The sequence below is a fragment of the Saccostrea cucullata genome, unplaced genomic scaffold (assembly GCF_032062105.1).
Source record: "Saccostrea cucullata isolate Sc308-1 unplaced genomic scaffold, CSIRO_AGI_Scuc_v1 ctg12, whole genome shotgun sequence".
In the NCBI taxonomy this organism is placed as follows: domain Eukaryota; kingdom Metazoa; phylum Mollusca; class Bivalvia; order Ostreida; family Ostreidae; genus Saccostrea; species Saccostrea cuccullata.
The window spans coordinates 99833-117531 of record NW_026933001.1 but is presented as its reverse complement, the minus strand read 5'-3'; the positions used below and the strand labels follow the sequence as shown (position 1 = coordinate 117531).

The 17699-nt window shown below is 33.0% G+C and overlaps 1 protein-coding gene across 1 annotated transcript; it reads right to left on the bottom strand.

Annotated features, from left to right (window-relative positions):
• Positions 1 to 289: 289 nt before the first annotated feature.
• Positions 290 to 16969, bottom strand: LOC134236837 (helicase with zinc finger domain 2-like). Its single transcript, XM_062718978.1, is given in 13 exon segments — positions 290 to 1187; positions 1544 to 1711; positions 2066 to 2231; positions 2898 to 3119; positions 3228 to 3841; positions 5816 to 5953; positions 6034 to 6171; positions 6321 to 6406; positions 6940 to 8486; positions 8488 to 10709; positions 13435 to 13521; positions 14658 to 14700; positions 16815 to 16969. Coding segments are annotated over 13 exon segments (5769 nt in total). The 5' UTR covers positions 16935 to 16969; the 3' UTR covers positions 290 to 969.
• Between the last annotated feature and the right edge of the window lie 730 nt (positions 16970 to 17699).

Here is a 17699-nt window from a genome sequence, read left to right as displayed (position 1 = left end):
GCAATCAGAATATAGCTGTTTTGCTATAATTTTTTTTAAAATGGGTTCATAGTTAGACTAATCGTCATGACTTTTTACAATCATCATATAACAACGTTTATACGAAGAATAAGAAGATAAGACATATACAACTCAAGTACATGAAAAAAAAAATAAAAGTAATAGTGGTTCTCAATTTTATTTAAACAATAAAAACTTACAAAATTAATAAAATAACAAAAAATATTTATGTCAAGTTGTTTTGTTTCACAAAACAATGAAAAAGAAAGTTAAGTACATAGATGTAAGCATACAAAATACTGCGAAATAAAAGAGGTAATTAAATGATTGTCAAAAAGTAAAATAAGCACAATGTAGATATTCCTTTACATTTTTTAATATAATGTTTAATCTTAAAGATTAAAAAATCAGTTAAACCATATCTCAGGAAAGGTGTAATAATTATAATTTCATGAAGATGACCGCGCTTTAATGAATTACAAAGTGTGAAAAACTTATAAACACACACTTTCATGTTTAATATGAGAGACTTTTATAATCTTATCAAAACATCAGGCTATCCAGTACTCTTTAGAAAAATGCGGCGAGCTTTAAGGACAAAATCAAATGTTAGGTGAAATTTGAGGGTAAAGTCAGAAAATGTTAACATTTCTTCTTTATTCCAAACTCAGGAATCTTAGCAGAAGTAAATGATAGAATACATTTTTGGAATTTTAGAGCAGTGGACAACCTGCAACATAATAAACATCAAACATTTTCATTATTCAATGCATATTTGACTTATATAACACTTGAATAACAAAATATCACAAAAAGAGCAACAACAATGGTTTTTATAAAGAAAAATCAGCATCAAGAAAACTTCAGTATCACAGTTAAACTGAAAGCTCGCAAATGAAAATAGTAAAACAAACCAATAACATATTATAAATCTGGCGTTTTCTTTATCATATTGCACTAGTAGTAATTTCATTCATTTTCTTCATCTACCATACTAAGCTGGCGATCAGTTCCGCGGTAGAAATCTTCTTCTGACTCCAGACTTTCTCGGTGTGACCTCCGCCGCCGTCTCTTCGTTATCAGGGGAGGTGGAGGGAAGTGGTCTACATCCGTTACACAGCCAAAACGGGCGTAATGTTTTATCAGATTCCTCCATACACGATCACATGACAAAAGATGTTTGTTCCCTATTTTTAAAAGTTAGAATTACTTATACATGTAAGGCAATGAAAGCAAAGACTCAGTACTTAAAATGTAATTATCGCTTTACAAGTGATACTGCCGAAACTGCAACACATTAAACTAAGTTTTATTTGTCCATGAAAAGACAATGAAAAATATAAATATAAATACTTTGCATATGATTACGCACTGGTACAATTTTCCTTTTTACTTTTCGCTATTTTGTTACCCCCAAAATACTAAATCTTTTCAAAAGGAAATTCTGTTTCAAAGCGATATTTTAAAAATAAAATCACTTTAAATTAGGCCCTTGAACTTTCAGAATTTTTTTTAATGGATAAAATTTACATGACGTCATTACCAATGATAATGAGCCCTCGTCTTGCTCTGGTCAAAGCGACATTGATCTGATGTTCATCCGTTATAAAGCCCAGATTCTGCTTACACCACCCCAGGGTTGGGTATTGCTCAATTCGGTAATCTGGTAGAGACCGAGCCGTGCTGAAAATGACGTAGTCCCATTCCCCACCTTCAAAATAGAAAAAAAATATCAATCTGAACCGTAGATCTCCCTCTGCCTAGCGGCCCTAAGCGCCGATAATAGGGTAAACATTTTCAGTTCTCTATCGGCAACTAATCAGAGAAGAATTCTTAAGAGGACAAAAAGCAAACAACCAACCAATCATTTTAAACTACATTTGAAAGACTCTATTCGAAGGTGACAGACTCAATTTTAGTCGATTTTTTTTTTAAATAGGAGGGTGCATGCATTAAAATTCAGTTAAAAATTAAAATTTTCAGCCAAAAAGGCACAGTTCACTATATGCATATCAAACAAAATAATCTTTTGAAAAAGAAAGACTTAAATATATATCTAACATACCCTGACTAGCAACAACAGTGTTGACGTTGATATTAATGTACTTCTTTTCCAGAAGAGCTTTCCTTATTCTTGTACATTGTGCGTTGTACTGTGACATGATGTTGATGACCTGTTTATTACTTGGATTGATCTTCTCGTACTTCACCAGGTATTCAAACACTTTAATCTACAATATTAAAACTAAAATTATTAAATACATTCCCAAGAAGGATAATGCTCATTCAAATAATGAAGCTTTTATTAATCAAATATACTTAAGGGTACTTAACACAAACAAAACATTGAAACATGGATTGACATATATTTTTGATGGATTTTGATTTCAAATGACATAAATAATAAATCCCTGTAATATAAAGAAATTGTAGGTTTTTCTTGGTGCTAAAATATGAGACTTTGTTTTACTTATGACAAAATCTTACAAAATTTTCCACTAAACTAGTACTTGGTCAACATTATTTTAGATGTAAATCTATGAGAAATATTGATTTCTGAAAAAAATTTGTGTTAGTTACCCTTAAAAGATTTTTTTGGCTATTGGTATTCTTTAAAAAAAACAATAATTTACTAGTACTTTAAAACTACTGCAAAATGTTCTTGAAAGATCTTTATAAAAGCTTGATTTTTATTCATGTACAGCACATGATCTAAAGGTGACCCTATAAATTTGTAGTACATTACATAAGCGAACTTAAAATGTACACGGTATATATTACTAAATTTGTAGTACTCAAGGTTTCCGTCTTTACATTAATAAAAAGTAAATTTTCAGAAACCTGCAACTGCATTATTGATAGCATGAAATGAAAATAGGGATGTTTTTCCTGCATACCACGTGATCTACTTCTTGTTTGTTGCTACAGGACTGTTCATTTCCCTCTTCAGTAGAAACAGTGAGATAGTCTTCTTCTCCCTCCACGTGGCAGAATATGATTGGTTTATTCTTGTTTATCCAAATATTTAATGGAGTCTTAGATTTCCACTTTGAAGACTTTTTGGTAATCAACTTTTTATCGTAAAAGTGAGTTGAGGGAAACTCACATATTGCTGGATGCTGGAATTAAACAATTATTTTAAAAATCATGATCACCCTTTCTATTTTGAAAATGAACAAAAAAAAATGAAGGTTTGCTTCAAAATGTATTGCTTGTTTATTATTTACCATTCTGTACTGGTATCTCAGCATTGTTGCCAAATTTGCAAAACGTTCAAAAAGTGAAACATCTAATCCTAGCTCAGCTGCATGAGTGGAACAAATCACAGGACTAAGCTGTTTGTGATCTCCGATTAACACAACTTGTTTTGCCTTTGTAGCAATGATGGCCGCAACACTCTCAGGCTCCGTACACATTCCTGCCTCATCAATAATCAACTGGAAAACTTTCCCCCTCGTACCCTTGATGAACCGTGGACTGGTTGTGACGGCAGTGGTACAGAAGATGACGTCATGTTTCGTCAATTCTTCTTGTGCTGCTTCACTAGTTATATGCTTGTATCGCCTAATGTCTTTAATAGTGGGTTTATAGCTTTTATCTCTCCTAAAAAGTTCGAATTTGTCATCGAAGTCTTTTATTTCGGTGGCATAAAGACTTCCTTCTTGACGAATGAGATGATGGACCGATACTTCTTTTAGCTGAGGATCTGGTCGATTTTCTTTCGCTGAGGCAGACGTTGTATAGTGCTTTCCTGGCATAGGGTAATCTTTGTATTCGAGAGAGTTGCCATACAAACGTATCATATCGGGCGCTAAATCGTCAAATTTCTTCAATATCCACCCTGAATTAGCAAACAGAATTAAATTTATTTTTTCATTTAGTGACCATAGATTCAGCATATTTAATTTAAATCAGTTGTGTCTAGTTTTTACCATTTAATTCTTTTTTTAACCCTAAATATTAGAACAGGTCGAGACCACTAGATTTTCTGACGTCAGAATAAATTTGCATGTAAATTAGCTAATATGTTTACTTTACCTACTGCTGAATGAAATGCATTGTGGGCTACTACAAGTACCTAGCTGTGTTGAAAATTAAAGGCAACTTGAATTGTCCCGTGGAAACTTATTTTCAATTCTTTTTTGAAATTTTTGAAAGAAATATTTAAAATGATGTATAATCTTTCATTTTTATGCTCACATTTACAAAATTTGCTTTATGAAGCCTTATATCAACTTATAATACATCAGTCTAGTATACCATTGTACAAAGAGACGTATAAGTGCTATCGTGTCGATAAAACATTGAGTTTTTTTCACGTGATATACGTGTACATAGCTTTCGCAGGTAGTACAATGAAGCGCGTTGAAGTAGTAAAATTTTCCATTTGGACGAAACGTTCTGAGTCATGTTTTGAACGTCAGTTATAACATAACGACACGCCCATTTCTTTAGAAACGAGAGAGGAATATTCGTCGTAATGTTTTAGGACACTACACTTTCCGCGAAAAGCAACATGAGTTACATGAAATGAAGATTTTTAATTAAGAAAGAGCTATGTATAGAGTTCCCGCTTATATAAAACACGCATTGTAACGATTTTGTACATAAATATGATTTTATCATGTGTATTGAGTTAGCATAGCACATGTATCAGTCGAACACGTGCTTACTCGGTGCTTATGTAGACCGTTAATTTCATTGGCTATTATATTTATAAAATTCCTGTTCTACGGGTATTCGATTGAATCATTTGACCGATTTTTCCTTTCTAAAGAAATGGGCGTGTCTAAAGATAGCTCAAAACGTTCCATCCAAACAGAAAATTTTACCACTTCAATGCGCTTCATTGTATGTAGGTCCTTATTTTTAGACAGCAGGAGAAAGTGTGCAATTATTATTATTTAACCCCTCAATGTTATCAGAAAGTGTTTTATGTATATGCAAAAGTCAAAGGGTTTGTTCGATATTCGAAGCAACTGTTAATCATCTAAAACAACTCCAATATTAAATGTGAGCATGGAGCAGTGTCCTCAGAATTTAATCTTTCAATTCCGGTCTAATGAAGTTACAATGAAGCGCACTGAAGTGGTAAAATTTTCCGTTTGACTGGAACGTTTTGAACTATCTTTAGAACAATGATTGTATACAATGACACGCCCATTTCTTTAGAAAGGAAAAAATCGGTCAAATGGTTCTAATACCCGCAGAACAGGTATTACTTAAATATAATGGCCAATGAAATTGACGGTCTACATAAACACCGAGTAAGCACGTGTTCGACCGATACATGTGTTATGGTAACTCCAATAAACATGATAAAACAAATAATTATTGACAAATTCGTTGAAATGCGTGATTAACAGAAGCGTGAACTCTCTAACTCTCTCTCTCATAACTTTAAAAATCTTTAAAAATTTTGTAACTCATGTCCTTAAACATTACAACGAATATTTCTTTTTCGTTTCTAAAGTTCTAAAGAAATGGGCGTGTCATTATGTTATAATTGACGTTCAAAACATGACTCAGAACGTTTCATCCAAATGGAAAATTTTACCACTTCAATGCGGTTCATTGTATCTCTTTTTTCCGGTGACGAGAAATTTTGTGCAGTAAACCTTGTAGCCATTGAATTAAACACGTGGTAGACTGTTATGCTTTGGGAATCTTTCACTTGATTGGAGAACGGGCGTGACGAAGACATCGTCACGTGTTGAAAATTGCCTTCCATATAAGGTAGTGGTCTTGACCTGTTAGAAGGAAAGAAAGGTTTTTTTTTAATTAAAAAAGAAAGAAACGATGAAATAAAATTTACTTGCAACAAGGTCCACCGATTTATTATTGGGTCCACAGAAGACAACTTGTTGATGCTTTTGTCCATCTGCTCTGAGCATATCGTTTATCATATCGAACAGATACACTAACTTTATTCCCGTGTAGGTCTTCCCTGTGCCTGGATTAAACAAAATAAGTAGAATATGTAAATTGGAGACAAGGTGATTCCCTATCACAAAATAATGCAGTTTTACTAACCAGGAGGTCCATGGATAAGGCTAAAGCTCTTGGTTAAAGAATTCCTGATGGCCTGCGTTTGATAAACATTACTTGGTTCAATGCTTGGCAAATCTATTTCTATATGTACATTTTTGGCTTGTTCAAAATATGTACTATCTGCAAAATAAAAAAAAATTAATACATATTTTTTTAAAAAGCGTCTTGTACATTTATTTTCGACTTTGATGTAATTATTTTTAAATTCGGTTTTCCTACTTCTAAAACAGTTGTTAAAAATACAAATTTATGTATAAGTTCAGTATTACCTAATTTTGGCGGTGACCTCTGTAAAGCTATTGCTTGTGCTAAAGTGCTGGATTTCCCAAGGCATTTTAAAACAGCCTCTATCCGACTAAAAAGGTAAACGAGACAAATTTCAACACAAAGGAAAAACAATTATCATTATTCTGTAGAATGATAAAATTATGTTATCATCCTGTTTTATTTCTATAATTTTGTCGTTTCTCCGTTAATTTTTCATATAATAAGACTCAAGTTTGGGGTGAGAGGGCCATCATAGTAAATCAAAAAAGTACAATGCAATATATCCCCTAAAACCTCTCTAGAATTGCAGAGCCATATATATGTAAGGCATATTGATATTCAAGAAAACAATTTAGAGAATATTTATATTTGATCAAATCAAGGACCACTGCATGGTTTTAAGCTATAGCAAGAGTCAATATTATATTGGTAAATATTCAGAAAATAAATTCAATCAAAATATTGTCATACTTGCATTATGGACGATTAAATTTTAATTTGGGAATTTAGAGGAGGCATCGTTTAAATCTTATCAAGAACAGCAGAGTCAAAATAACTCGGATCAACGATGTAACCAATGAGTCTTTCTTTAAATAATATAATAATAACTGAGGTAATTACGTTTCTGTTTCAGATTTCTGTACCAGCTCTACACAGCTTGGAAATCCATTTTCTGTAAGCATCATTTCATTTGATGCATCATTGCTTTCCTTATGAAGCTTAAAGTGAATCTTATACTTGTCCACGACTGGTCGCTTCTTTCCATCGCTATCTGCCGTCTCTATCTCCAAGGAATCTTTCTGCTGAGGTTTAGATTTCATGATTTTTTCTATCATGTTAATCTGTCCATGAAGAACCCACTGAAAACGGTAATTTGGGTCCACGGATGAAGTTTTCCTTTCTTCGTTGGTCTTATTCGTTAAATGTTCAGATCTTATGCATAAGAAATCAGTATTCGTAATATCCTCGTTTCTGTTCTCATTTTTACCCACAAGAATAAATTCTGGCGACATTGCACTGAAATCAATGTCTCTCTGTTCACAAAAATAATGATCAAGGACAAAGTATCCTCTTCGACAGGGCTCCATGAAGACATCCACTCCATTGATGATTGGAGAATCGTCATGCGCTGCATTTGTTACAGCCTCCATTTCAATAATTGGTAACCATATTTTGAGGTAGTCAACTACTGATTGATATTTTGTTTTAGTTTTGTGTATCGAATATTTGGATAGGAACTTAATTGGGTCGCGGCTGTGTTGCAAGCAATGTTTAATGTTTTTGGTCATATCAAGCAATTGCAAGGATGGTACAAGAACCCCTTTTTGTGGTTCTGCAGTAATTTGCACGCAAACTACTTGTCCTCGAGACAAGGACATTGAAAATCTGCACGCCTGTCGAATCACTTCTCCATCTTCAACTTCGGATGAGTGATCAATTATTGTATCTTTACAGGCAGGTACATAATTATGGAGATCTTCATCCATTTCCCCTTTACTTCCCGGTCTAGATGTTTTCCCTTGTGGACCTGTGATACTATATTCCAGATTTTGGAATTCTCCACGAACCACCTGAAGTAATATTTCTTTCCATCTCTCTTGAAGAACAAACTTTGTTCTAGCATGAGGATTTATTCGCTTGCAAACTTCTTTTCTAGCCTCCTCTGACAACCAGTGTAGTCTCTGGGCTTTACGCTCGTCTCTGTTTGGTTTGCCTGACACATCATAAATGCGTAGTAGCCAGTTAAGCGTCATGATAAGATCTCCTGTTGTTGTATCTTTATCAAATTTTGGCCTCTCGAATACGTGTAAAAGGTTTAACTCAATTTCCTTGCATATCTGAGGAAGACTTCTGAATCCAGGTAAAACAATTGAAACAGACCTGTCAGATACCTCCTGAACAAAACCGTGCAGGATTTGTGGACACTGCTTTAATCTAAATCCCCAAGTCAGCAACCTGCATTGCTTTTGAAAATCCTTTGCTCTTCGAATGACATCGTTTAAACTTTGGCACAGAATATCAACCTCTGATTCTAAATATGGACATTTTTTATTATCGATTGCTGCATGAAGTAGGCGATGGATAATAATGTCAGGGTATCTCCTTATTGGTGATGTAAAATGTACATACATCATTCGTTGCAAAGAAAAATGCATCCCTTCTCTTTGGATCATTCAGGGTCCCACTGCATTTGTATGAAGCACTCTCCTGGAAAGAAATCCATTCTTCTAATGCCAAACACTGGCTAGGATGTAGTTCATCAGTACATAAATATTGTATTGCTGATTGAATGTCTTTACCCCTAACTGCATCAATTATATTTTCCCATACCCACTTCTGAACAGGCATAATCCTTGTATACCGAAAAGGTCCAAGAGAATTAAGGTCAATCTTATCACCTCCAGGAACTGCATTTGGAATAATATTCTGAAGGCGAAATACCATGTGCAAAAATGGATAGTTTTGATCTTTCCATTTGTTCAGAATTTCTACAGATGGGGCAGCTTGACAACGGAGAGGAATAACTTTTGGAAATCGGCTTCTTAGATATCCAGCAACGTATGTATTTGATAAAACCATGAACTCCTCAACAAGATAATGGGCCTCCCTTGAATTCAAAACTGATTCCTCGTTGTCATTCAGTTTCGTTTCTACGGGGAACGCGTGAAATCCTGCACCAGGTCTTTTTGCACGTATTGTTTTAGCTATTTCAAAAAGCTGAAGAATGTCACTCTCTAAGGCACTTTCACTTACTCCCCTGTCTATAATTTTTTGAACTTCTTCGTAATTAAATTTTTTACAGGATTTAATTTTTGTTTTCTTAACGCATTGCTTCTCGATATGACCCGTTTTGGTCATTATAAACATTACAGACAACACTGGCCGCATAACCCCTGGACGTAAACTACAAATGTCCCGTGATAAAGGTTCCGGGAGCATGTGGTAAGGATTCATTCCTTGGCCGGGATAGAATGTACAAGCTCTTTCTTGAGCTTCCAAATCAATTTGATCATCTTTTTTCACGACCAAGCTTACATCAGCAATATGAACTCCTATTTCAAAACTATCCCCGACTTTTTCTATGCTGAGAGCATCATCAATATCCTGCGATCCTTCAGGGTCAATAGTAAAGACCCTGAGATGAGATAAATCTTCACGTTCCTCCTCATTCATTATTCTTCTGGGTTCTTGTATATCATCAATCAGTTTCTTTGTATATTCAACGGTTTCTTTTTGATAATACTCTGGCACTTGATTTTGAAGTCGAAGAATTTTCATTGCAGATTGGTAACTTTCTTCAATTTCGATAACGTCTATCACAGCGCCCATTGGGTACAAGCTAGACCAGGACAAATACACTACCAGGAAGACAAAAGACGACTTTCTCCCAGGGTCGATTCGAAATTCGTAGTCAGGTTCAATATTTGAGGACCTTGTGTCATACTTATACACCTGAATTATGTATTTCTTCTGCTTGTCATGGTCAATATGAATTTTTGGAACTGTTCTGCAGACAGGTTTCATTAAATAATATGCTGTATCATCTACAGTACATACAAAAACTGGATGATCAATATCTCTGGCTTTTCTCCTCTCAAAAATACCGATAATTTTGCCGTAGATTCTCTGTGACCTGTTGTCCTTATTAATGTCTCGCTGCAGTCTTTGAATGACCGTTTTTGTAAATTTTTCGTAGTTAAAAATCTCTACTAGCACAATATCTCCATCAAACACCTTTCCCGCCTTTGATCTTCCTGAAATTTCAATTTCTTTTAATTCATCTCTAACGTCAAGGTTTGTACACTGAGCTACATGTGCTCCCTGAATAGAAACTTTACAACGTTTGTAACGCTGTGTATTTGACCGTAGCATCTTTTCTAATTGATCAGTTGGCAAAAATTCATCGTATAATTTTGGCTTCTTTTTACCTTTGTGACTCGATTCTTCGCTTTCAGGTAGGTCTAAGCCATACTTCATCATATCCTGTTGTAAGATGTCCTCTTCCTCATTTTCGTTCTTTTCATAATATGCACAACTGTCCTCAAATTTTGTCTTGTTACTGTCTTCCTTTGGAATCGTAAAAGATCTTGGCTGAAAAGATTCACTCTCTTCTTCCTCAACGTAATAGTCTTCATCTTCAGCAGACTCTGAATCTCCACTGCACGATTCCAGTTCTTCCGTATCGGACGATGTTTTATCACTGTAAGAGTATCCAGTATCCAGCTGGACTTGACTGTTTGAAAATGAGTTTGAATGGACTGGATGAAAAAGTGATGAGAATGAACGTCTCGAAGGCAACTCATCGTTAGAAATGTCCTGCAAACTCTGGACTCTGTGTATATTTTGCACATCACATCCCTCCTGAGTCTCCTCATTTTCCGTCGTGAATTCTGAAAGGAAAACATGCATAACACAAGTTGAGAAAGTTTTTTTTCACCATTTCAATGGATATTAAACAATTCTTCAAAATCCATAATGAGTCTATTATGGGTCAACATTTAACTTAAGACATCTTTTTCAGATCAGTTGAACCAGTACAGCACGTATGTGATATCAAAATCCACTTAAAAAGGATATTCAAAATTCCTGAGCTAAAATACTTTAATACATCTTTTCTAAAGGGATTTTCAAGATTTTGGACATTTTAAAATGTGTAATAACCACCATGTTCATCTGTCTATGTATCATTTTATGTCATCATTGTCCTAACTAGATACTAGTAATACAATTTACTGCATAAGAGATTGAATAGAGAATGAAACATGAAGCTCTTAGTCGGTTTGGTAAGTTAAATACCGGTCACATGTATATCGTTACGGGTTTTTTTTTATCTATTTACAATCAATATCGGGTATAATATGAACACTTTGGAAATCCCAGGTTTCATATTTACAATCTGATGTTTATTAAATATATTATTCTAAGAACAAGACAAGACTTATTTAAAAAAAAAAGAAATTAAAGAAATTATATAATCTACCCGATCAATCTGAAAGTAAACAACCTGACAGCATTTGACAACCTCCAGGAAGTTAACAATAGATTGAAGAGTGATAAAGGATTCCCTATGAGTTAAAAATATCATAAAAATATTTTAGAATCGTCTAGTTTATGTCTGGGTCCTTAATTCAATAGTTATTCAACTTTAAATTGCAAATTTTTAAGAAGATGCATGGGGGACAGGGCGAGCAGAATGCCTGTAGTGTCAGATATTAAGAAATCATATTCAATATGTAAATTAAGTATTTAAATTAACTTTTCACTTTTGAAATTTATGAATTTATGAGAGAGGGAGAAAAAACCCTTTCTGAGAGAAAAAAAAATCTCGATAATTTTTTTCTTTTATAAAAATATTAGATATTTGTTGGATTACAACCCCTAGCAATAAAAATCCGAGGTATCATACTGCTTTGAGACGAATGCGCTAACCACTATGCTACATGGCTCAACTTGAAGTATTTCTCGGAAAGTTGCAAATGTTTTGCCATAAAAGTGTACTTTTAAGGTATAGTGGGTCATCGCTCCATGTTTTTATAAACCAAAAAATGTATATTTCATTGCAAGCTTTTAGGATTATCTTTGAAAAAATGGAGAGAAGACCCACTCATATTTAAAGAAAATTGTTAAAATATGAGAAAATGATCGTTTTTGTTCTTTTTAGTGTGTGTATACTTTTTCATAGGCAAATATTTTCAGTCTTTGTGGGATTTTGTAAATTGTAGAAATTTGGATTTAGTATACTTAAGTATTAGGTGAAATATCAAATAAAATTTCTATAAAATTGAGATTAAATTTGTCACTTCTTATCTTTCGCACTATAGGCACTTCGTCCGCCTTATCCCCCATCCTCTTTTTTTAAATGAATTTGATTATCATATCATTTTGTTTTTAAAATTACAATGCATTAATTTGTTAAGTCAAATGACTTATTAGTTAAAAGTTAAAACAAATTATTGATCTTAGAGTTGTTATAGTGTACGGAAGCTTTTAATGCCGGCAAAGCTGATTTTTTTAAAATTGAAAATACAAATTATGAATTAACACTTTGTTTAGTCAAATGAGTTACATGTATTTTTTTTCTTTCAAATTGCTAATTTGAGGTTTTTGTAACAGTTGCGTTTTTTCTTTTTTTTTTTTTTTGGTTTTGTGTTTAATACAACCCTCAAGATCATCAGCAGATAAAGAAGGAGGGGATAAGATATTTAAAATATCCCCTTTCTCTGAGTTGTGTAAATATTAAAAATTTATCATAGTGATTTTTTCTTTTTTCTTTCTTTTTTTGTCAAAATAATTATTTGTAACTTTAAACTGACAATTTGTATATATAATAGCAATTTGAGAAAAGACACTGATGGTAGCCTCTAATGCTCCCGTAAGTAATGCTACAATGCGTTGAATGCATGTATAATTAATTTCTTGTGGATAATCATAAAGTTATTATTTGTTATTCAGAATTATTACTGGAATATATCTACTGAACCACCTGTAACTTAAAATTATTCCTTCAATAGATGTTGTGATTCTTCGTTATGTGCATTTTCACTTTGCACCCATGCAATGACAGCCATTTTAAACTGCTATTGATTTTTTGCCATACTCAAGGTTGGCTAACTTTCGTTTTTGAAAAATAAAAATTGCTGTTGTTTGAAGTTTGAACTGAAGTAATGACTTTCCCAATGTGCACCATGTGCATGTATACACACGATATTAGAATGCAGTACACATATTTAACCCTCATGTAGGATGTGTGTTATTTCCGAAAAGTTACATCCTATCACCAATTGTTTGCTACATTATGTTAAGATAACGTTACGATAACAATGTTTGTAAAATGTGTATTAAAAACCTTTGTTGAACATGGGTTATAATCACAGTGTCAAAGTGCAAATATGCATTTTCCTAATTTGCATTTTATGAAAAAAAAAAAAATCTAAAGAACATGCCTCATAAGTGCATTAGACGAAAACAGTCACACAGAACAATAATTTAGCATAAAATCTGCATTTTATTCAATAACAAACCAAAGATGCTTTGCAGTTTTTTTTTTATTACGATGCGTTAAATCATTTAGCCCTTGACCCCTAAAACCTTTAAGAGAAACAGTAAACTACTCACGGCTCCAGCTGGTCCGCCTCGTCCTCGGTTTACGTTTGCCCGGCATTTTTGATCCAGTACGGATTCTCTTCTCTCTTCTGGACCGTTCTGTTTTATAAGTACATTTTGTTATCAGTCTACTTTCTGTTTTAACGTTTACGCGGAAGTATATATGGTACAAAGATATGAAACAGTGATGCATGCAATGACGTAATATTTGTATAGCAGAGTAAGGTCTAATTATTGATTAATACTGTGGTCGATATAGAGGCTTCTTGGCGAAGTCTCAACGTTTTTAGAAAAAGATTTATTTTTAAACACGGGGTAAATCCCTAACTATGTTTAGATTTACATGTGTAGAGGTCATGTAAGGTTTTGTAAACAACACAACGCACGGTGTTCTTCATCCAAATGCTATATTATTTCTTGCTTAATTTGTCAAATAATAAGATTGTCTTAAAGTTATATAAATGTAAATTGGGAGAAATATTTTCAATTGGGGTTATTTTACATTTCTTTACTATTTCTATTTCATGTAAAAGCAAAGTTATTTGCAATCTTTCTAGTATTAATAAATTCTTTTGGATTAAAAGGGAGTGGATTTATGTTCAAAATGGGTATAATAAATCACAATTTTTGTAAAATGAACATTAAAAAAAATAGATTTTATTTTTGCGAAAGTACAAACATGTTTTGGAATTATACATTTTTGAACTGGTGGAATAGTTTGAATTTATATTTTATCCCAGATTTCTATATATTGTTTACATGAAATACTGTATTCAGGTGTTAACACCATTAAAAATGCACAAGAAACTAAAGGATGTGACGAATTTAAATTATAGTCTCTACAAAAATGTTTCGAAATTCAGAAAAATATACAGGTATATATAATTTTTTTTTTTTAAATATACATTGTGGAAATAGAAAATTAGATGATTGGTGTGTTTTATTAGAAAATTTTGAAAACTAATTTTTAAGCAAAACTGCACATATTAGCCCTAAAAGAAAGATTTAAAAAAAGATAAATACAATAAAAATGCAATTCAACATTGATCAAGGTAGAAGTAGTGTCATATATGATTTTCTTTGGTAAGGTTACATATATAACTGGATACAAAATTTCTATACAATATGAATAATATATTGCATGCTTTTATCATAATTTGTAAAAATGAAAGAGACATTAAAATAGAAATTTGCTTTGTCCCACTTTTTCTTAAATATGGATGATAGCTATTTACCTGATTTAAAGTGTGCTATTTTATCATCTTGCGCTTGCTTTTGCTGTAAATAGAAAAAAATATGCTCCATTGAAATATATAGAGATAACGAACAGTATTCAAACTCAAAAGTCCATTAACAATACAAAATTGGAAAAGAGCAAACACGGACCCCCCAAGACATCAGAGGTCGGATCAGGTGCCATGGAGAAGTGAGCATGCCCTGCGGACCGGACATACCTGCCTTGTGCTCTTTGTCATGATCGGGAAATCACGGAAAATGTGTTGACAATTCAGTGTCGAGAATCAAAATAACTTGATTGCTATAAGGGTGTATTTATAATATTGAAATAAAAACTTGATTTAAACCATTAAATCTTTATATTTCAACACAAGATAGCAAAATTGTAAATCAAAATGAATACGTATTACAAGTTTTTTTATGGAACTCTTCAATTTTTATTTTGGATCAATGGAAACAAGAAGTCCTTGACATGTGCTACAAAAATATATCTTAAAATATCACACCTATTGTGATGGAGCGCTCAAGCACGATATTTCTTACCATCTTGTCTGTGTTCTCTCAAATGAAATAAAGTTCTGATGCATTGCATCCATAGATGAAGAGATATTCGTCCTGACACCGCGTTTTGTCTATCCAAATGCTTTTTAATACTAGTTAAATGATCAACGGATATCTTTTTCTCTTGATTCACACCAAGGATTTCCCTTCTCCAACATCAAATATTTTCAACTTTGATAACATTGAACAAAAATTATATAATGGGCATCAAAAATGGGTACTATTCTTGGCGACAAGGACTAACAACTACCAATGTACTGTTTGCCAAAATTAAACACATTATCACTGATGATGTCTGCTTGACTTTAAGGGTTTTCGTATAATTTTCGTAAACACTCGTATATAAAATGTGCGCATAAAATACTACTGTCGGGATGAAGAGAAAATGCCATTCGGTCATCGTCGTCTGACAAAAACTGTAATTTTTAATGGTGTAATCAAAATTTATGCTTGAAAATTTGTGACATTACAATAACATTGTATTGATGTTTTGATTGGCCATGATACAAAAAATATTGCATATTTATTATGATGTATCCTGATTTATTTGGAGTAGGCCTATTTGGGACAAAGATGCAGAGACTCTTGCACCATTTTGAACAGGTCTAAGGGTGGTGACCTCAGCGGAAATTACATTATAAAGGCAAAAATTCTATTCGTCAGTATTCGGATATGTGATTTCTGTTCATGTAAGCAATGCGTTCGGTACTACTTATGCACTTGAGATAGGTCGTAAGAAAACAATATTTTAAAACATATGCGGTAATAGCGAATATAAGCTATAAGTGATGGGAAATTTTGTTTCAGGCTATATATATTTTTTTACCTGTGTTGATCTTATCATCGTCAGCAGTCGTAAAATATGACAAAAACAATCCAAATAATATTTTCTAAAGATGTACGGTGCAGCAGTGGACACCCTTCCGAGATCTCCATATTGTCACGATATACATGTATAATTATATTTAGCTCTCGGGTACGTCTGTATTTCCATAGACGTATACAAGACTCATACTTCTTGTTCTGTAACAATTTTTTAACCCATGGTATATTCATACTTACGTTATGGGCTAAAAATTAGGCCTAGTTGGCCTAAAAAATCAAGTCCCTGTGTCATACTTCTGGGCCGAATAAAAGCTAGCGAGCATTTATGACGTCATATTATATTGCGTCATGTTGGGCTTACCTGCTGGTGTGTGCATATAATTATTAGAGCAATATTTTGAAGTCTGGACAAAAGCCGATATTTAAGAGAGGTAAATGACAAAGGCGTTTACGTATAACATAGCATAGACAAAAAGTTTAGGTCTATGCGTATAATATTGATAATTTGATAGGCCCCTATAGGCCTAGTGAACACTCTCCTGAAATGATTAAAAAAAATTCCAGCCAATCCAGGTATACGTGTCCCAATTTACAAATAGGCTTCCACATATCTCTATTACAAATGACAAAATGAACAAAACAACAATTTTCCTTGAATCCTGAACATATGTACAACAATGAGACAAAGAGTCTGAATGGTGAAACCGGACTCACGCAGTGACGTCTAACGTTATTTGATTATTGCGTCCATGGAGGACATCACAATTTACCTGTTTGATGATTGACTGATTAGAATCCTTAATCCATTCATTATCACTGTCACACTCTTCTTCTTCAGAATCGTCTGACCCAAAAAATAAAACTTTTAAAGTTTTCAAAACACCGGCCATGATGTAACAAATTACGGATTGTATGGAAATCCAGTGATGTCATAACAGTTTGAAAAAAAATAATAATCTTGAAATTTTCGTATCCTATGATATACCGATAGGCATCGTCGCAAACCAAGGCTAAAATGTACATTTATATACATGCTCCTCTGATCCTGGTGAGATCTGTATTGTCGTGATTCCGGACCGTGTTTCTACTAGATCTACTGAGTACACATGTGTATTTTTATTCCTTATGTAATTCTAGGCGTTATATAGATTACTTCAATCAATCTGTAACGGGTTGATATTCAATGATTGGCTGAGCAGGTTAGAATAGAATAGGTTATTTATCGTCAATAATCCGAATTGAAACTTGAAATATAATGGTATATCTACAATGTATGTGCATTGAGATTTAAAATGAATTGAAAACGAAAATGAGAATATTATTCAGCAAAATATTTATAACTGACAGGTATATGTACTTTAAAATGACGTATTCAAAATTTAACACAATCACTTGCTGAGTGGTTGGTGTAATTATGAATAAAGGTCGTGTATTGTATTTATTAGTGATTAATTTATTAATCATGGTATTTATAAATTAGCGCATCGTTAATAAAAAAAAATCATAGCCTTTTTCATCATCAAATAGAATGAAACTTTAAAATAGTATACTATTTCTATTTTGATATCCTTTGAATTTTAACTATTTTGATTAAAAAATGTACTGAAAATTAGGTAGTGTTATATAGTTCTATTAAATATATCTCGAAAAATACG